Raw genomic sequence first — 21,135 nt, 5'->3', positions numbered from 1 at the left:
CTGGGGGGGTGAAGTGGAGAGGCACCTAGGTTGAAACCTACCCCTTTGACCCAACCAAACTTCCTGCCTACCTTTTCTCGGACTTCAAGCCCATTCCTTCTCTTACTGTCAATACTCTTTGAGCTGCCTAGAGGAATTCGCCGTACCAGCAGAAAGAAGGAGACAGTATGGTACCCACAGACTTTAATTATTGATATTCCCCCTCACAGCCCTCAGGGATCGGGAGAAGTCACACAACCATAGGGAGCTTGGACTTGGTGGTCGTCACGGTGCTGGCAGACGAGGGTCTTTCCAGGAACCCCTTGCTAGAATCAGCCCTCATAGAAGTGTGCTCAGAGATCCCAGGAGCGATGGCATCCTCCCTGATGGGTATAGGCAAGTTCTGAGTGAAGAGTAGAAGCCTCCTGCAGAGGAGGGCTGTCCTCTAACCTGGGGACTTTTAAATTTCACTGTGCTTGAGAATAATCTGTGGAACTTTGGTTAAAATGAAATTTCTGGGCCTCATCACTCCCCAACGCACAACTCTAGGAAGGCTAGAAGTGGCCTGAATCTGAATGTATAACTAGTTCCCGGTGATTTCTGTCCAGGTAATCTGAGGACTCCACCTGGAGAAATACTGCTCTGATCCCTATCCTAGACCCTGACTGGCAGCTAAAGTGGATGGCAGAGGCAGCTTCCCCTCCCCTTTCCTGATTTCCTCCACAGAAGAATTGAACTCAGCTGACTGCTCAGGACAAATCCATTTCCCGGCATCTACAAGCCACTACTACTCCCAGGTGGTTAAAATATATGAAAATGCCTTCAGAACAGAAAAGTAAACTTTATTAAATATGAGGAGGGGCAGGGCAGTCCTGCAAACTGAGTTTCCCTGCCACAGCTTGTGGACCAGCCACTCCACCCTGTACCGCTTGCCTGTACCCTCAAATACACAGTTTATACTGCTGCCACCAGCAAATTCCAGGGCTGAACAACACCTCCTGCCCCTAAACACACTGAACGATGTTGGAGTTCGAGGGTTGCAGGCACCCGCTTTTAACTCAAGCCCTTTCCTCCCTCCTTGCACCACCAACACCCCCCCCCACCCCGCCCTCCTGCTCACCGAAGGTCACTACCCCCATATGTCTCCTTGGGCTTCTTCCCCCTCTCTTTCTGGAACCTAATCAGGCAGAACGCAGCAACTGACAGCAACAGCACGCCCAGGAGCACCCCAATCAGAGCTCCAGCCACTCGGCCTTGGGAGGGTTCTAAGGAGATACAGGACCCTCAGAATTGCAGGCTTTCCTCGGTCCACCAGCTGACAGCTTCCTCAACACAAGGCTGCCAGCCTGTCCTCCACCCAGCATCCCTACCGGTCACAGAGAGAGTCAGCTCACAGGATGCACTGCCCATCTGGTTGGTGGCCACACAGCGGTAGGTGCCCGAGGAGGTCAGGGAGAGGTTGGTGAGAATGAGCTGGCCAGACACCTCATCTAGAGGATGAAGAGGAAGTGTTCCACGACTCATTCAACTCAGTGAGCAGCTCTATGAGGACAGCACATTTCATGTCATCCTTATAACAATCCTGTCAGGGAGGAACTAATTTTTTTTTTACTGGGGAGGAAACCAGTTCAGAAGAAGGAAGTAGTGTGTCTGAGGTGACCCAGAGAGGAATTCCAAAGCTGCTACAACTTACCTGTTCTTTCCACCCTACATAGCTGCCTTTTTGGGAGGAGGAGGACTGCACTCATGAAGGACTCAGAAACTGGCAATGGAGTCGGGGTGGGGTGCTTACTGGCTGATGTCAGGTTCCCGGTTTGGGGTAAAAGTCTTGATTGCTAGAAACTGCATCCTGTAGGGTGGCTCTAAGCTGACACAAATGCTTTTCTAAACTGTTTAACTTTGCCTTAGAAGGCAGAGCACATACCAGGAAGGTGATCTGGGGGTGGGTCATTCATTTCTGGATTGATAAAGGAGTTTCCTGGGGCTGGAGAGAGAAGAACTGGATCCAGGGAGAGGAAGCCGAGAAACTAAGGCTCCTCCAAAGAAACTGGTTAAAAGATTCCAGCCAGTCCGTGGTACTCTGCCTCAGTTTCCTCTCTAGGAAGTTTGGAAGTGACCCATGACCCTTAGGAAACCTAAAAGAAATCTCCCCAAAGCAGATGGGTAGGCATCATCAGAATGTTCCCTGCCCTCTACTCTCTTCCAGGTTATCAGTAGTATATTCAGCTAGAGAAATACTCCCAGATCATGCAGCCACAGACTGCAGGAAAACAGACAGGAGGGAACAATACAGGAAGCCAAGGAAGAGACAGGGAAAGGTATAGTGGTTTGTCTCATACCCCTAGTCATGGAACTGATAATACGGGTGTGTGGGATTTAGAGACCAGATTTGCCCAGGTCTCCAGTACTCTCTTCCTGATGCCCTGGGCCCTTACCTTGAACCATGCTGCCAGGAGAAGGTGTAGGAAAAGTTCCAAGACGCACCCAGTTGTACACTGGCTTAGGAGCCCCCTCAGAAGAGCTGCATCTCAGTGCAGTAGAGCCTCCCACAGAGGTTTGTCCACTCTGACTGCATAAGGGATTACTGGGGGGAACTGCAAAAAAAAAAACCAAAAAACAGAAAGTTCCTCAGCAATCTTCCAACCCCACTCCCAACTCCATTATGTGCTACATTCTCTACTTCAATACCCCTATCAAACAGTGGTCCTCTTGGGTCCACACACCACTGCATCCCCAGGAACTGAGGGATTTCCACTATTGGAAATTCTGATGGTTAGAGAAAATTCTTCTTCATGTTGAGCCAAAATGTGTGTTAACATAACCTCCACCCATTGGTTTCAGTTCCTGCCCTTTGGGTCCACAAAGAGAAATTAAAATCTCTCCTCCACATGACAGCCCTTCGGATAGTTGAACCCAGCAGTAATACACCCATCCTAGGCCTTCTCTTTTCCATCTAAACACCGTCAGTCTCTGTTAGTTTTTCTGGTTGCTCATCTCTGAACAGGCTCTAGTTTGGGGTGAGACAGAAGCTCTGAGCATGAAGTTGGTGCTCAGTAATAGGGGCCCTTGTTCCTTTGGTGGCCACTCCCCTTCTCTGCCATTGACCTTGGGAGGGACAGAATCCAACTACCAATGAGAGGCTCCCCCATGATGGAGCTGCTGGGAGCAGGCTCAGATCCCCATGTATGGGAAGGACTTTCTCTCACACACTCTGTTATTAGGCTCTGATGGAGGAGATGCTCGCGGTGGAGGATGGAGTTGGAGTATGAACACCTGAATTAGAAGACTTGGAAAGGGAGTATTTTCGCTTGGGGCCCCCAGTGCAGTTGTGTGCTTGGGCTAAAAGTCAGAAACCAGAGATTTAGCAGGACCAGTGCAAACCCCCCAAGTATGTGAAAGAGTATGTGGCTCGTGGATCCCCAGCCTGCCTTACCCAGCACAGTAAGGTTGATTAGCCCCAACCCATTGGTGTAGAAATCTGGTGGGTTGTTGACTTGGCAGAGGTAGGTTCCAGTATCTGAGGGGTGGACGTCAGTCAGTTTCAGTGTGGCCACCCCCACTGTGGGGGGGTTCTGAAGCAGGCTGACCCGCTTTGACTTAGAACCAGTTGGATACAGATGGCCATTGGTGAAGTACAGGATCTGGGGAGAGGCAGAAGACACACATATGTGCCTTTTTCTGCCTGGCATCAACTCTACAGTCCTTCCTCATCAAAGTGGGTATAAGAGGCCCCTGACTTACATCAGCCAGGGAGGCTGATATCCTGTAGCTGGAACCTCAAAGGTATCTCTGTCCCCAAACACCACCCCCTTTCAGGTGCTAAATGAACCTGATTCATTGGTCTCTCTCTCTCTCTCAAAGAGAGAGGCAGAAGAGGCAGCATATTATCTTGGTATCAGTCACAACACCTTAGTGTCAATGGATACATACGCTAAGGCAGGGGAGTTGGAAATAGGAGCTATGGGAGAGGAAAGAAAGATACAGGGTCAGGCAGACTGCAGCTCTGAAGAGATCTAGGGAGAGCCCACTTACCTTTTCATCCAAGCAAACTGATCCCCAAACGCCCCCTCCCTACCCCCATGCCCCCATCCTGGGCTCCTGTCTCTGCAGGCCAACCCAGCTTCATGCAGTCGCTCTCAGCTCACTGGATGGGACTCAGAGATGGGCTTCCCAGGCTGCACAAAGCTCCACTCTAGGGCGAAGCTGTCTCCCACCGACGTGCTGTAGGTGCAGGTCAGCTCGGCTGTCTTCCCCAGGGGCGTGCTCAGCGGCTCCGTGGGTACCTTCACCTCCACGGCCAGCCCTGGGGCCGGGGACCAGAGGGAGGTGGGAACCCAAATTCCAGTGATCTGGAGGGTCGGGCCCACCCCCAGGCATCTACATTGGAAGCTGGGGGCTCCCTCCCCAGAGCACAACCCTCTCCCCTCAATCCAACCCCTCCCTTCCCAAAACCTGAGGTTTCCGGGAGGGGCCGGGTCTTTGTGGGTAAAAGGGCCGGAACCGGGCCAGGTAAGAGGGTGTGTGTGTTTAGCAGAGAAAGGAAAACACTAGCCCTGCGGTGGAGTGGTTCCGGCCTGTGCCGCGGAGAGGCCCAACTCGCCCGCCGGCTTGGGGGTCTCTCTCCTCCTCCCTCCGGGCCTTCGACGCCCACTCTCCGGCCTCACCTCAGGCGCCTTAGGGCCCCTGCGGCCCACGGCAGCCTCATCTGGCCTGGCGGGGACAGAGTGGGTCCCGAGGAGCCGGGGAAGCCAGGCCTATGCCCCCCAGCTCTCGCCGTGGTCCCGCCCGGCCCCTCCTCACCACTCAGGCACAGGAAGCCTAGCAGGGCCCCGCAGAGAAAGGGCCCCGGGAGCTCGGCCATGGCCGCGTCCGGCCGTCCGGTCCTGCTCTTGCCAGGTGGGCGGTCAAGGTCGGTCTGGCTGTCGGACAGGGAAGGGAGCACCCAAGGGCAGCCGCCCGGGCTGGGCAGGAGCGAGACTGGTATCTCAGAGCAAACAGGGGAGAGGCCGGCACCGCAAGTTAAAAAAAAAAAAAAGTGCTCCTCCCTCCTCTCCTCCAGCCCCGATTCTGCAATCCCTCTATCCCTTCTCCCTCCTTCCTTCCTCTTCTCCCCAAGGTCTGAAGCTGTCAGGCCTTGGGAAAAGGGCTGGGCTTGGGGTGGGCCTTCTGCAGAGACGGAAGGAAAGCTGACTTTGGAAGGCGTCCTGATACCCCAGAGCTGGCAAGTGGCGTCCCCTCGGAGCCTCACTGTGGGTGTGAGCCCCAGGCCGCAGACCCTTCCTGTCCACACTCCTTTTCATTTCACCACTTACTGAGGTAGGAGGCTCTGTAGAAATGAGCATCTCTCCATTTCCAGAGCCACTCCATTTTAGGGGCAGAGAAAGTGAGACCTAAAGGAGACCTCACCCTTGGTAGGAAAGAACATGGCAGAATTTGGACACACACCTGGACCTCATACTATGCCCAGCTCTCCGTCAGTAACAACAGAGATCTCTTCCAGATGGGCAAGAAGTGTTTTGTTAAGGATTCCGTGGTGTGGGAGAGGAGCCCACGTGAGCTTCCTCTCCCCTGTCCCTGAAGAAGAAGCAGATGAGGTACACGTAACCCCCTAGCTGGGAGCACTCGAGCTCCAGCAGAAAGTGTACCAACTCCATTCCTCTGCTGTTCAGAGTAGCTTAGAGTCTCCTCCCCTTCTCCACGTGACAAACAAGGACCCTTCTAAACACTAGAAGAGCTGCTCTGAGCCTGTGGGGAGAAGCCCTCCTGGGTACACAGCTTGGGAAGGGGTCCACTTTGCGTCCTCCTGAAGCTCAATTTCTAGAATTCTTAGTTTGAAAAGGCAACTTGTTTCTTATCTCATACAAACATTATGTATCTTTATTTAAATTTGCAAATGAAAACAACACATATTTCATGTTAGTTTTAAAAAGATATTTCCTATCCTCTGCCCCAGTAACACCTAACCAAGCCAGCCAGACAGGTTATATCAATACAGGGAGCTGGAGTGGGAGCCAAGGGTGGTGTTAGATAGGGGTGGGGTACAGATCAAGGGGGCCTGGGAGACTCAGTGACTGGAAGTCTCTGCCACTCACTCTTGGTGAGTAGCTAATTTCAGCAGCTGGCTTCATAAGGAGGAGTTGGGGGTGGGTGGAGGCTCCTCTCAATACCAGATCCACTTCCTCTTCTCCTTCTATCTCCTGGACACTTAGGTCTTACTGAGATGGTTTTCCCACAGTAAAGAGAGGTGGGGGCAGAGTACTAAGGGTCAGGAGTGTGACTCTTTCCCATGACTCAGGCCTTTGTGCTAGAGGTGACCCCTATAGGAAGGAGAGACCCCAAATCCTTTAGCCAATGAGTGGCAGGGTCATCACACCAGAGAGCCAGCTTGACTCTGGGCAGGCACCATCACAGGCACAGCACCCATGCGGCTCAAGCCAGAGGAAGAAACCCCACCAGGGATGGGGGATATTGGTTGAGGGTGGGCCCCATCTGTCGTGGGCAGTCTTGGTGAGGGCAGGGCCTGGCTGGAGAGACTGGGCGTGGGGGTCAATGCACCAGGCCTGGGAGGGCCGTGGGGTGGCCGGAGGGCTCGTGCGGAGGTGACAGAGGAAAGGGTCCCATTCTTGGAGATTGTGTCTGAGTTCTTGGGCCAGGGCAGGGTCCGGGGAGCAATGGCATCCTCCCTAGTCATCAAAGAAATAACAAGAGGTCAGAAGTGGGTGGGGGAAGGAGGAGTTTCTACATGCTTGGTCTTATATGCCACCTCTGCCTGCACACTTCAAGACTCCTTTCCCTCTCCCTTAACACCTGCCCACAGGAATGATGTTTCAGCCACTGGCCCCATCCCAAAAGATGAGAGCTGCCTGAATTCCCAGACTCTGTGAGGAGAGCTGGGAGAGCCCCCGCTGCAGCAGACACCAGGGACACTTACTTGATATCGTTGGCTGGCTCCTCCAGGGCCTTGCCCCGGCGGTGGTACAAGATGACCAGTCCAGCCAGCAACCCCAGTCCAACCAGGGTACCTACAACAGCTCCAGCAACCACCGCAGCTCCAGGCCCTGGAAAAGGCGTCTTGTCAGGGGAGGACACCCAGCTGAGGGGTTCTCGCCCCTCTCCAGTCCCACTCCCCCCACCCCATCTGCCACCATACACATTCCCTCTTTTTCCCTGTTAAGGAGAGGGGTGGCTGTTGAGCAGGAAATGACCAGTCACTGACCAACCATTTGTACAAACATTTGATCAGGGCAAGCTCCATGCCCTGTTACAATGAGAGGCCTCAGCAGACAGGCCTCCTCCCCACTTGCAACCCCTCCCCCACCATTGACCACTCTTCTTAACCACACTTACCCCTCACTGACCTGTGCTCACTTCCAGGGTCACATTACACTGGGCAGTGCCCACCTCATTGTGGGCTTTGCAGATATAGACTCCAGCCATGGAAGAGGAAAGGTTGGTGAGGCTTAAAGACCCATGGATGACATCTGTGGACACAATTTAGCCATCAGTCCAGGGACCCTCTTTCCCATTAAAAAAAAAAATCTTGTCCCTCCTCTGGAATGTCCCCTTTGACCCTCTGGGAGTCACGGCTTGTCTATTCCCTGATGGGGGGAGAGGTGTGACAGCTGGGCTTGGCTCCCAGCTGCAGACTGGCTAGTGCAATAACCTCCATTGCCAGTCCTCAGTCAGTGCCCCCAGTGGATATCCGACAGGAGGCCACAGAGAAAGTGAAGCACAGAGAAACCAAAACACCATTTTACTTTTATTTCGGCAAGACAGCGTAATGAGAGAGAAAGAACACTGGGGTAGGAACTGGTAAACGTGGGTTCCAGAACAGGCCATGTGACTGACTTGAAGCAAGTTAGTTGATATCTGAGGATCTCCATTTCTTCATCTGTAAAATGGGGACAATATGACCTACCTGAGAGTGTTAAAGGACTATATGGACTAATCATTATAACAGTGAATGTTTATTGGCTGCTAACTCTGTGCCAAAGACTGCTCTAGATTCTTTATGTGTATGAACTTACCACAATTTCCCAACAAACCTGTGAGGTAATAAAGATTGTTTTTTAAAAGAAAAAGCTACTATTATAAAAATGGTCATGTGAAAAGTAGAAAGAGAGGCAAAATGAAAATCCATATTCCCACAACCTAGATCCAACAGTTGCTAACTTTTTGCCATATTTATTTGATTTCTTTCTTTTACTTAGATATTTTAAAGTAAATACTTCAGCATAAATCTCCAAAAAAGCAGTACATCGTTCCATATAACCACAATAGCATTGCCATGCCTAGGAAATTAATAACATAACTATCTAAAATCATCGAATACTTCATATTAAAAATGTTTCACTTATCCCTAAAATTTTTTTTTATAACTGGTGTGTTCAAGTCACACTAATGAGTTCAAGCTGATATGTGTAAAATCCACATTTTACAAATTCGGGAATGATGGCACCAAGTCACACAGCTAGTCACTAGAAGAGCTGGAATTTGAACACAGACACTCCAGCTGTAGAGCCTCTTTCATAACAGTATACACAGTGAATGCACCTAACACAATACACATTACCTGCCCCTGGCAGGGCATCTTTCTCTGTCCCCCATCCTCCCCACATCCTCCTCCTCCTCCCCAGTGCTCATCAGCATTGGCCCCCCTTTTCACCCCAGTCCCTGTGGTACCTCTCATCTTTCCCCTTACCCAGCCACAGTCTCGGCTGTTTCCAGAAGTGTCCTTACCTAATGCTGGTGCAAAGAAAGTCTGGAAGGATGGAAGCTGCCGATCCCACTGGTATTGGACAGCAGGCTTACTCCTTGGAGACTGGCAGCTCAGGGTCACGTTTGCCCCCACACGGGGCATACCCTGGAGATGGCAGGATGGAGGAGCTGGAGGAACTGGGCAGGGGGAGACAGATTAAAACCACACCCAGGAGACCCACAGATCCTCTCCTTCCACCCTGCACCCTTCTATCGCTTCATTTGTTCCTCCTCCAACTTTTGCCATTTAGGAGAGAGACTCACCAGACCTCCCAGTGTGGATGGGGAGGGGTCCGGAAATCTGCTTTTCACTCACCCAGTACATTGAGTTCTAAGGTTTTGATGCTGTAGCCCCTAGAGTTGCCTTGTTTGTCTTGCACATTCACGGAGCAGCTGTAGGGGCCAGAGTCTTTCTCCTGGAGACCCTCTAGCCGCAGGGACAGGTTCCGGGAGGGCATGGAGTAGACCAACGATACTCCAGGTTTGCTTGTTGTGACCCCATTGATGTAGGACAACACCTGGTGTGGGGCATAACACATCCCCGTCATTACTACATGTGTCTACTGTGCCTACAGGCTCAGCCACTCTCCCTCTCCCAACTGGCATTCTCCAAATGCCCCTCACATGCACCCATTCTTCTAACCTGAACCAGCTCCCCATTCACCTTTTGTCCCTAGCCCCCTCTCACTGCCCCTGGGTCCTCTTCACCAGAACAGTTCTTGGTTCCTGTGCATTGTCTCATCTCCCAGTTGCGGTGTTTAGAAAGGTGACATAATATTGGGAGGAGGGACATGTAAATAGGAGGTATGTACGTATGCAACTTAGACTGCTGGGGTGGGTCCAGGTTTGTAAGACCTGAAACTTACACAATGGGGGAGGCATCTTTGAGGAAAAAAATATTGAAAATCTATTTTGAAAGTATCAAATGAGGCTGGGCACATTGCCTCATGCCTGTGAGCACTTTGGGAGGCTGAGGCAGATGGATTGCTTGAATCCAAGAGTTCAAGACCAGCCTGGGCAATATGGTGAAACACAGTCTCTACAAAAAATACAAAGATTAGCCTGGCACGGTGGCGTGTGCTTGTAGTCTCAGCTACTCAGGGGGCTGAGGTGGAAGGATTACTTGAGCAGGAGCGGTAGAGGCTGTAGTGAGCCAATTGCACTCCAGCCTGGGCAACAGAATAAGACCCCTGTCTCAAAAAAATCCAAATGACTTCCTTGAACACAGTTTTCAGGGGTTCTGAATATTGTTTCATTCTCTTCTGGGTAAATCTGTGTTTGGATGTAAGCCTGGTGTCAAGACAGATGGGTGGGAGATTGTGGGAGGAGACGGCCCCTTGGCTCTCGAGGTGGTATAAAGGGGGGCAAGGTGACAGATGAGAATTATCTGGGAAGAGAAGTGGCCTGTGACTTGACAGTATTCAAAGCAGAGAATGTGAAAACAGAAATATGCTAAATTTTTTTGAGACAGAGTCTTACTCTGTCGCCCAGGCTTAAGCGCAGTGGCTGGATTTTGGCTCACTGCAACCTCCGTCTCGTGGATCCAAGCGATTCTCCTGCCTCAGCCTCCCAAGTAGCTGGGATTGCAGGCGGGTGCCACCATGTCCGAGTAATTTTTGTATTTTTAGCAGAGACGAGGGTTTCACCATATTGCCCAGGCTGCTCTCGAACTCTTGGCCTCAAGTGATTTGCCTGCCTCGGCCTCCCAAAGTGCTGGGATTACAGGTATGAGTCACTGAGTCAGGCTAGAGATATGCTAACTTATAAGTCGTGTGTGTTACTTCCGCTAAGCGTTTCCCAGTCCTCAACTTCCATTCTTCCCCTCCTCCACTCCTCCCCCATAACCAAGTAAAATGCCTCTCCACTTTTACAGTATTTTGTGTGCTGGATTTTTGGGGAAAGTCGGCAAGAGATAATCGTTTGGTTAAGTCTCCAACATCAGAACAAAAACTGAATTGGTGAAGACTTCTGCTCTTCCCTGAAACTCCTTCCCCGGCCCCCATTCCCTCTCCACCCCTCCCACCGCTACCAGCTCTTTGCTTACAACCCCCGCTGGGCGCAACTTGCGGTAGGCTGAGAGGCGTTCTTCCCTCACCTGATCCTCCTTTTCTTTCTGTTTGAAGAACCACATCACAAAGGGCACCTCCCATGGCTGGGCTGAAGACACCTCCCCGTGCAAGGTGTACCACGCTGGAAGCACCACTTCCCCTCCCTCCACCGCCTGCAACCGGTTGGCGGGCAAGTGCAGTTGCAGCTGGGCCCGCGATGGGGGCGCTGGAGACAAGAGCGAGGCGTGAGTGCCCAAGACAGGCTCCCAGCTCCGCCCGCGGACCCTGCCCGACGCGGCTTCACGAGAGAGTGAGGAAAGTCGCTTTAACTGGAAAGAGGAACCTTGAGGGGTCCGGCCCCTGGAGGCCTCAAGGGGTGCCCAGAGACCACTGGCTCAGTGTCCTGCTTCCCATTTCATCACGACTTCTCTCCGCCGCCAGCCTCTGCAGTTGTAGCGGGGATGGGGACACATTTCTATGCATTTATTCGTATCCAGAGGCGCAGATTTCTGAGCATCAGAGAGAGGGGGCAGATTTCCAGCGAGGAGGGGAAGATATCAGGAGAAAGGGCAGATCGACTGTTTCTGTTGTACGCTCCACGTAGCCCACTTGCTTCCCTAGTTTTCCTGAGGGAGAGCCAAGGGAGAGTAGAGACGCTGCTCAGGTCCGCCAGGGTCCCTCACTCCCGAGTTCTCAAAGGGCGGAGGGGTTTGGGAGGCCGCCTGGTTACCTATTAACCCTGCGGCTCCTTCTGAGCTTGCCAGGAGCTGGAGAGAGCAGAGCGGCCCAGCGCCCAAGCCAGACCCAGTGAATGCGATGCTCCCCGCCCTCCTGCGAAGTCCCAGAGGCGGGCTTCCCTCGGAAAACGGAGGGTTGAAACGCAGAAAGCTCCTCGGAGCCCTTCTGGGGTCCGGGCGATCTGGGCAGAGACCTCTCAGGTGGCAAGGAATTAAGGGCAGCGCGAACGACGGTTTCTAGACAAGTATAAAGCCTCCCCTGCGTGTGTCCGGGGCTCAGGGGGTGGACCGGGGTGTTGGTTTCAAGGAGGGGGCCGTCGTTTGCACCACGGCGCCCAGAAATACTCATCCTTTGCCCTTCGGGGAGGCAACAGAGCAGCCAACGGGTAAGCCCTTTGGGGAGTAACCTTGGGCTTGCACACGGCCAGGCCTGAGGATGCTGGCCGCTCTAGTTCCGGGCCCTACTCCCTCCAGGCCTCGGCCTCTGCCTGGGAGCAGAAGACGCCACATCCGCGTGGCGAGCAGGCGGCCAACGACACGGGAGGAGGCCGCAGCCAGGCCCCGCTCTCCACCCTCGCCCTCGGAGAGCCAGGCTGAAGGCCTTTAAGGGCTGGGAGCCGATCCGGCCAGGATGCAAGCCACCCCCACCGCTTCCCGGCTGCGCCGTACAGAACCCCCACCTCTGTTACTTGGCCTTCGCCGCATCCCCCTTCCCATTTCCTGAAGGATCTCTGTGGTCTGGGCAGGAAATTTGTACCCAGTGATAAGGCAGAAGACAATGAAGGGGGGGCCACTAGACCGGAGGCTGTACGGGAGGGAACAATCCCTGCCTCAAGGAGCTGGACGCCCCCTGGGGACCCGGCCCGCTGGCCATTCCGCTGAGGCCGGGCACGCCTGGAGCCTGCAGGTGCTGCCGGCTCTCCCCCAGCCTTTCTACAACACACACCCAGCGGCCAGAAACGGTTTCCGCCGGGAAACTGCCTGGGGCCCAGAAGGGGCGCGCCCTTCCTTCACCTTGTGGACCACCAGCGACCTCCCTAGGTCCCACATTTGTAATTCCAGAAGGTAGAGGAGAGTTAAAAGAGATAGTAACGGACACACTGGGGTCTGGGCACATGCTCCTTGCCCTTCGCCCTGTCAGAAACTAGGAACAGAAGAGGGCCTGAGGCTTTTCTGCTCTCTATCCCGGGTGTCTGCTGGCTCAGAAGTCACCCAACTGGTCCGTTTTTTTCGGTCCCAGGGTCCACGGAGACACTGGGAGAGAAAAGGAGGCTGGTTGGGTCTGAGCGAAGGACACTGGGACAGCCCAAGAAAGGGACCCTCTCCGAGGCCAGAGTGAGGGAGCCGGCAGGGGCCGAAGGAGAGCGAAATGGGCCCGCTCCCCGGGGCTACTATTTTTAGTCTCCCTCTTTCTCTGAGAAACTCCCCCCGCGGGCTTCTCACGCCCCAAGGGCAGCAGCACTGAGCCACCGAGGAGCGTATTGAACCGGAGAGCCTCCTCCAGAGCCCAGAAGAGCGGAGGAGCCGGGCGCCTGCCCGTTGCCCCGGGGTCACCAGAGCCATTTAACCCTCGAGTGGCTGGCGGGAACTGGACAACCCCCAGGGGGACCGATTGGAACTTTTGAGTCCAGGTCTTCAATATGACAAACTGAGGCTCAAAGCTGGGGTAGGACAAAGGGTTGCAGATGAGCAGCAGGTGAAGCCTGGGACACTCAGGCAGCCAACTTGAACTGTCCTCCCTCGCTTCAGAGATTCTCTCAGCCCCCACCCCCCACAAGGAAGGAGGATAGAGTTGGGGTGGAATGCAGAAGGAACAGAGCTGAAGTTGAAGTTGGGAAAGCCGGGATGAGAAGTTTGAGGGATCCTGGAGCAGGCCCACCAAGCCCAGAGGGACAGAAGGCTACTCCTGGCTTTGGTGTGGCCTGGGGGGCTGTACTTGAGACTCACTTTGTCCAAGGACTATAATATTGCACGCCCCGACACCTGTGGGGCACAGAACGGGCTAAAGGGGACACTGGTGATCCTCATCTTAGTCCCCATCATTGTGGCTGAATTTCACTCTACAGCTTTCCAGGCCTTACTTGTCCTGACATCCTCCAACCTGAGAAATGAGTTAAAGTCAATATAGTTAAACCCACCCTTCACTCCCATTCGAGATCCTTGAAGGGAGATGGCGAGAAAGCTGAGGGACAGCAAGTGAAACAGTTTAAAAGGGCCTAGTCCTGCCGGGTCCTTCTCTCCCAGATGGAGTTTTGAGCCACCCCAGCTTCAGCTGAAGCCAGCGCCGCTGGAGGCCTACAACACTTCCCAAACACTTTCTCCAAGGAGGTTCCCTTCCTCTCTGACCCTTGGCCACCCTCCTCCCAATTTTCCCTCGTCCCTTTGGCTCTGGGAACCAATAGGGGTGGTGGGCCTTGTGGGGGGGGTCACAATTCTGTTTCTCTGTGCTTTTGAACCCCTCCCCCATTTCCTGTGTCCCAAATGACCTCACGGTCGTCCTTTTGGGGCACCTCCCTTGATTCCCAGGGCAGGAAGCAGGAGGGGGCAAGAGAGAGCATCTGCGCTGGGGAATTGACACGAAGTGCGTGTGTCAAGCCTGGGGACCAGGGGTATTTCCCCGGGGGATATTCCTCATCGGCTTGTATGTGGGGTCGAGGATGAGGGGGGCTAGAGTTAAGTCCTTAAGCTCTTTAGCCAGTGTCTCATCTAGCGGCTCAGCTCATCCGGCTCTGCTGGGTGGGGGCTGGGGAGTGGACAGGGTGAATAATGGTTCCGATAACTCACCCCAGAGGTATCCCCAGGTCTTCCGAGAGATGCCCTTACCTCCCCCCGCCATCCGCCCCCACACCCAAACTGGGAGCTGTCCCCGCCAAAGCGAGAAGTCAGCGCCAGCCAGTGATGCCCTGGAGTGGGATTAGGAGGTCAGGGGAGGAGGGCGAGTCGTGGGACCCAGTTCCGCAGCATTGGCCAAAGTTCTCCCTCAGGGTCGAACTCACCCCATCCCGCATCCCAAGTCCCCTCCAGGTCCGGGTTTCACTCACCGAGGGCACTCAGCCCCAGGAACAAAAACCGCAGCAAGTTGGTCACCAGGGGCCCCGGGAGGGAAATCATGGCCCTCCCTGGCCGGGACGGAGTCAGGGCGCCAGCTGCGGGACGCACGGACCTGCAGGTGCCGCGGCTGCGCGACGGCCGGAGCGTGCGCGGGAGCCGGGCCGCTGACACCCAGGGCGGCTCCAGCCCAAGTCTGCGCGCCTGTGTGCCGGTGGTGGGGTGGGGACCGACGGCGACAGCGGGGCGGGGCATTCGAGGGGGCGGAGAGGTCGCCGTCCTCCCGGGCGGGGCGCGCGGAGTCCGCCTCCTGGGGGCGCCCCCAGGGCGCGGACGGCGGGGTCCTGAGGCCTCTTCCAGGTGTGGACGCAGGGAGGGGAGAGGTAAGCTCTGATGCCCCACGAGCCAGCCAGGGAGCAGAGGGGGAAGAGGAGGCTCCAGAACTATCCTGAGCCGTAACCTCCCCTTCCGCTGGGGTGGGATAGGAAGGGTTACCAGGAAGGGTGGGAAATTTGGGGACTATCCGAAGTCAGAACCACCCGTAACCCCTGACATGTAAACGCTCCTGGGCTCTGGCTCCAAGCTTGGGGGTACCGCATCCCCGGCCCAATCAGGGCGGCCTTCCTGAAGGAGGAAGAGGGGAGCAGCGTTTTCCAGCTGCAGGGAGAGGCCGGAGCGCCGGCCGCGCGGGCTTCCTCGTACCGCGGGAAATCTGTGGCTTTCCTGGAGGCGGGGACTGCGCGGCCACCGGAGCGCCGCACCGAGGGCGACGGCAGAGGCCGCGCGGAAGCCCAGGGCGCCCCGGAACGTGCCAGCGCTGGCGGGCAGCGCGGGGAATCTTCACCTGCGGGCAGGAAAAAGCGCTCCGGGAGTTCCGCAGACCCCGACCCAGGCTGGAGGATTACCCCGGCCTGTGCCTCATACTCTGAGCAGGGAAGGTTGGCACAAGGTAGTCCCAGGAGCTGAGCGGGAAACTGAGGCAACGTGCGTGCTGCTCCCAGCTTAGCCCCTGAAATGAGCGGCGTACGGGCCTGATGCTGACTGGGGAGGAGGGGCGGCTGCGGGAAGGAAGACAGGACAGTCCCTCCGTTTCTTCTTTATCCCCCGAATTTTCAGTGCCTCCCATCCCCGCCGTGAAAGGCTCAGGCGCGCTCTGATCCTTTAATTCCCGAGACTAGATCTTGCTCGCTGTGAATTGAATTTAACGCCCCCCTCCCCGCGCCATTCGGTCAAAAGGCACCTCTGCGCCCTCTGGCGGCCGCCGCTCCCTTACAGAAAGGCACGCACCTGTTCTTGCTTTTCTGTTCAACAGCCAAAAAAAAAAAAAAAAAAAAAGATGCTTCAAACATCCCAGCACAGCTCAACCACCCAGCAAAGGTCAGTGAGGGCAGAAAGCATAACAACGAATTCCTGGCGCTGCCCGCTCTGCGGTCTGGGAAGAAAAGCAGGTAGGCCTGCGGGATTCCATTTACTGCACATAGTTCTGCTGTTTTAACAGAGTGTAGTCCCTGGGCCCACACTTCACACAAGGTCTTTTTCTATACAGTGCCCCATACGCCCTCTCAGCTGCTTCTTCCTAGTGTGACCTGCCTGGCTCCTCTTCAAATACCTGCCATGCAGTGGCTTTGAGAAACGCCTATGCAAACACAAAACTGCTCATGCAAACCCTGGAATCTAGTACTTGGCAGCTCAGTGGCGGCAAAGACAACAGGAAGAGATACCTACCAGTCTCACACTCTTGTGTAGGGAACTACAAACTTGGACTTGGCCAAGCAGATTGTGTGGTGGGGTTGGGGGCTGTTGGTTTGGCTTTCCTATTTCATCACACTCAAATTTTTCTTGGCTTTAGTCTGCATTGCAAACCATCTCTTGTAAACACCCCTCCTTTGTTTCCAGGCAAGTCACCCCAAATAAGTAACTCCTTCCACCAGAGAGGAAGTACAAAGTCTTTTGGTTCTAACCCAGAAACACCAAGTATCTAATCACACAGGCTGTGCTTATTATCCTGATCAAGTGCTACGTAAGGTGTAGCCTCAACATTCATTCCCTGTAGCTAACTTTTCCTTCAGAATTCAGATCCCAAATAACTTGTGACATGAGAAGTAAAGCTGTGACCAATGATCTGTAGTCAGTGAATGTTTCCATGTGACACAGGGGCAGTCTCTTCAAGATTCTTTGACCCTAAAGAATTGTCCTCACTGTCTCCTGTCTCCTATTTCAGCTGTTTCTTTCTTCTGACCCTGAGGCAGTCAAGTCGTACAAGTTGGCAGAGCAGCTCCATTACTTTGTGAAAGTTTTTGCCAAGATGCATTTTAGGGTGGGCTGCTCTCCACCCTGGTGTAAATCATGAATGCTGACACAGATGATCTATGTGTGACCTGGGAACTGCTTACATAAATGTGTGCAAGAGCTAGTTCATAGTTTCATATGTTAGAGACTTGCAGGTCATTAGTGTTTCTTCCAATGACATCTCATCTTAGATTTCGAAAGTCATTCCTAATATTTACCTTTACATTTGAATATACTTTCTCTGTCCCCCTTGAATCAGTTGTAAGGCTTCATTAAGGTCTAAATAGTCCATTTCTTATTTTCAGCAGTGCTCATAGTTATCTGACATCCTGCTATCTTCTTTTCTAGACTGTTCTGGCCAAAGAGACTGGAGATCCAGTATCAGCAAGCTACTTTCTTGGTAAACCTCCGTTTCCCAATGCTCATCTTTGTTCTCTACCCTCACCCATCCCAAGGCAAATGGTGAAAACATCTATTGGATCCAGCCTTTGCTATCTTCTCCATGCTGCTCATAGTGGGTCTAGCAATGTCCCATTCTCAGTAATGTTTGGTAGGTCTAAAACATCCTCATGAAATGTTCCCCAAATGTTCTGCCCCAGCTAAGCAACTAATAACAATGGGAAGATGCAGAAAAAAAATGCATGGAGCATAATGTTAGTTTTGGGACTGGTCAGTGGCAATGTTTTAGAGATGCCATGAAGAATTCCTGGTAATGCTTTTTTCCTACAGCATTTAGCACTGAATACTATGAGATTATGGCTAAAAGATGGTCAAGACTGCCTCAGCCTTTAGGATCAGAATTCTAAGTTCCAAAGAAAAGCAAACTCAAGAGAAATTTTCCTCAGGCCTCTGCCTATAGATGCTGCCCGGGAAGAACAGGTGCTACACTCGAAGCATTCTCATTTTATTTATATTCTCCCTGAACTAGTACCCAACTCCATAACCCCAGACTCAAATAACAGAAATAAAAGCCATCTCACTGATTATAAGCTCTCTAGTTATTACAAAAATAAATAAGCATCAATCAACCAACAGGCATCAGAATAAGAAAATCACTGATTTGAGAACATTCAGGCTGCACGAAAAGAACACTTTTTGTTAATATGTAACTATATCTTCAGTAGTATAGAAAAATGAGAAGAACAAGAGTTCTTACCTGGATTTGCGGCCCACTTAAAGCAGAGCACCTGAGAGATGCTGGGAAATCATAAAAATAAATAACCAATCTAACAAATTCCTGCCATGAGACCAAAGTGATCCTTGACTACTCTATTAGTAAGTGATTCTGAGCCAAGAGTACTAACCTGTAAGTGGAGTGGTTGTTGGCCCATTAGAAATCTCTGAAAGATCTAAACATGACAGTTACCTTCCTAATGGACTCATACCTGTCAATTCCCTCTCCTAAAAAAATACTTTCGGGCTGGCCCCAGTGGCTCACACCTGTAATCTCAGCACTTTGGGAAGCCAAGGTGGGAGGATTGCTTGAGGACAAGAGTTTGAGACCAGCTCAGTGGAAACACAGCACGATCCCTGTCTCTACCAAAAAAAGAAAAAAAAAAAGTGAAAAACATTGCTGGCGTGGTAGCACTTGAGCCTGTAGTCTCAGCTGCTCAGGAAGCTTTGAGGCAGGAGGATTACTTGAGCCCAGGAGTTCGAGACTGCAGTGAGCTATGAGTGTACTCCTGCACTCCAGCCTGGGTGACAGAGCAAGACCCTGTCTTAAAAAAAAAAAAAAAAAAAAATGTTTCTACTGGATCTTCCTTCCTTTTGAGAGACAGCAAGATTACATCAATTTTCCAGTTGTACTCCTTGAGAGCTGCCCCTGAGTACTGAGTGTAAAAGATGAGGAATGAGTCTTTTACAAATTGATGTACTTAGGGTCAAAAGGATTATCCTAGTCATTTTTCAAAGAATTACAAAATGAGATGTCCAGTGACCTTTGGTACTCTGACAATAAATAATGATATTGGTCAGTGAGGTATAGAGAATGAAAGGATGTGAAGATACCCTGCTTTGTTTGTTCTCTTCATTCTTAGCAGTCAGGTTAGAGCACAGCCCCCACTGCCAGTGCAGCCACACTCTGCTACAAAAAGCTCAACTAGTACGCCAAGGGGCCAGGAATTACTTTAATTTTTTTTTTTTAAAAAAAAAGGTTTAAATGGCAACACAACTGTAAAGTTGGTACATCACAGAAACAAAGGTCTTTGCAGGCAATACTGATTGGAAATAGCAAAACACTTGGTTGGTGAAAAAAATGAAAATCTATATTATATACAATAGTAGCTAAGGGTGATATTGAAAAAGTCTTTTTAACTGTGAATCAAGATTTAACTTGCCATTATCTATTGCTTATTTATTCAGGGTTGTAAATATTACTTATATAGAGACATAGAGATGTGTAAAAATGAAACATTGTGAAAAAAATACAATTTTTCAATTTCATATGAAACTCAAAGTATAAGTTTTGTCCAATATGGAATGTACCTATATTTGTTTATATTAGGGCTCTAAAATCCATTTAAAAATTGTTTTTCTGTTTATAAAAAAGAAATAGCTGACCCACCATGCAAGTTCGCTATATATCTTGCTTGCTCAAAATGAGCATTTTCAGGTGAGGTCTGTTTTTTCTGGCCCAAGTCTACTATGATTCCTTAGAAGTCGTACTGGCCCAATTGAAGAAAGGGTTTCCATGAAGATTCTGATGGCGGCATCTGGATGAGGGGTGGTCCGGGTAATGGGAAGTGAGTAGAGAAGAAGGAGCTAAGAGCCCAAATCCTTATGAAGGATGACATTCAGTTGTTAAATTTTAAGGGGTATCCAATGGCTTTTTCCAGGCACTCAACTAAAGAGCCTGCGGAAAGAAAATCCCTCTCTACTTCCACAAATTTGATGTAGATGGATTTGGGGGAAACTCCAGGATCCACAATACAGTTCTGAGACAAAAACCCATTAATACCAACCCAATCTTTGCTGAAGGTTTTGGTATTCGCTTGGAAATGTAAAAATAAGCACTGCTGTAGAGTCCTGACCTCAGCAATCCCGAGGTAGCAATAGATAATTCGGGTGGGTTCTATTTCCACCTGTAATGAGGCTTGTGCTGAAAGGGTTTCCAGGTCAACCCGGCCCTCTTTTCCTGGGTCCAGGGAACGTTGCTCCATGTGTGGTGAGAGGGGCCTCTCAATACATTCTTCATAGCCAATGGCATAAAGGCCTGGGCTTTTAGGAATACCCCCAGGCAATAAATATTGAACAACATTCCCACCAGTTGGTTTGGAGTGGGCAATGGGTATCCAGTCAATTTCCATGTGCAGCTCCAAGCACCTAGCTTCGCTAATAGTGATCTCTAAAAATTTGTAGTAAACATTTTTCCAGTTCATTTTCTGCACTCGGGTCATAATGATCCGTCCTTCAGGCTTCTCAGAGTTGAAGTACTCCCGAAGTCGCTTGCCAAGGGGCACCTGGGAGCTGATCTCAGCATAATGGTAACGGATATCCTCTTTCCAACGGGTGTTATAACCAATTCCAAAAATGGCCAGTTTATTAGAAAGATGGAGCCTTGAAAAGTCTGTCCAGCTCTGAAAAAGTTCCCATTTCAACTGTACCGATTCCAAAATCTGTACAATATTCTGCATGATGTCTCTCTTCCTGGAAAGAGAAATAAAAGTCAAATTCCCTAAGTATCTAGAACAGCGGTGTCAGATAGAACTTTCTGTGATGATGGAAATGTTCTGTATCTGCTGTCCAATATGGTTGCCACTAGACTATAAAATGCGGCTGAGGTATTACATTTTTAATTATATTTAGTTTAAAATTACATTTAAATAGCCACATATGACTAGTAGCTACTGTACTGGGCAGTGTAAGTCTAGACAATCAACCTATTAAAATGAAAAGAAACACACCCCTAGCAAGTTTCTAAGAATTAATGATAAACTGCTTTCCATGACTTCTACAGCCTCACTGTATAATCAGAATCAATACCTTAGACTCTAGGATTTCAGAAATCTATGGATCATAACATTTTAAAGTGGCTATTATGTCTATGATGGCCTTCAGACCTAACTACCTACCAAAATAAGGTGAAAAATGCTGTATTTAGAAAAGAAAAGTATCTGGCGTCACTTTAATTAACAGCTTCATTTCTAACCTGGAAATTCAGAAAGTCCAATAATGGGATTTGTGTGTGCTGTGGGAAAATATACAACTGATTATGACTAATGACCTTTTTAAAATGACATTTTCTATTTATCTGAAATTCATTACTAATCCCAAAATTA

At 51.2% G+C, this 21,135-nt stretch overlaps 3 protein-coding genes across 4 annotated transcripts in view; all 3 read right to left on the bottom strand.

Moving 5' to 3' along the window:
• Positions 1–168: 168 nt before the first annotated feature.
• VSIG2 (V-set and immunoglobulin domain containing 2) lies at positions 169–5,735 on the bottom strand. The gene is made up of 7 exons (XM_003253334.2): positions 4,780–5,735; positions 4,125–4,282; positions 3,413–3,620; positions 2,415–2,573; positions 1,350–1,469; positions 1,100–1,244; positions 169–362 (listed from the first exon to the last, which is right to left on the bottom strand). The coding sequence occupies exons 1-7, from the start codon at positions 4,838–4,840 to the stop codon at positions 230–232; spliced, it is 984 nt and encodes a 327-aa protein (XP_003253382.1). The 5' UTR covers positions 4,841–5,735; the 3' UTR covers positions 169–229.
• A 91-nt stretch (positions 5,736–5,826) lies between these two features.
• ESAM (endothelial cell adhesion molecule) lies at positions 5,827–14,918 on the bottom strand. The gene is made up of 7 exons (XM_030828840.1): positions 14,563–14,918; positions 10,832–11,010; positions 9,053–9,254; positions 8,719–8,874; positions 7,338–7,460; positions 6,911–7,037; positions 5,827–6,662 (listed from the first exon to the last, which is right to left on the bottom strand). The coding sequence occupies exons 1-7, from the start codon at positions 14,822–14,824 to the stop codon at positions 6,347–6,349; spliced, it is 1,365 nt and encodes a 454-aa protein (XP_030684700.1). The 5' UTR covers positions 14,825–14,918; the 3' UTR covers positions 5,827–6,346.
• Positions 14,919–18,964: 4,046 nt separating this feature from the next.
• The window catches only part of MSANTD2 (Myb/SANT DNA binding domain containing 2), a 34,163-nt gene continuing 31,992 nt past the window's right edge, over positions 18,965–21,135 (bottom strand). For both annotated transcript variants that reach the window (XM_003253333.4, XM_003253332.4), the window contains exon 4: positions 18,965–20,503. In XM_003253333.4, coding sequence (XP_003253381.3) covers positions 19,651–20,503 — 853 coding nt within the window. In that variant the 3' untranslated portion in view covers positions 18,965–19,650. The remainder of the gene's footprint in view (positions 20,504–21,135) is intronic.

This window comes from Nomascus leucogenys, chromosome 15 (assembly GCF_006542625.1).
Source record: "Nomascus leucogenys isolate Asia chromosome 15, Asia_NLE_v1, whole genome shotgun sequence".
NCBI classification, from domain to species: domain Eukaryota; kingdom Metazoa; phylum Chordata; class Mammalia; order Primates; family Hylobatidae; genus Nomascus; species Nomascus leucogenys.
This window is presented reverse-complemented; position numbering and strand designations above follow the sequence as displayed.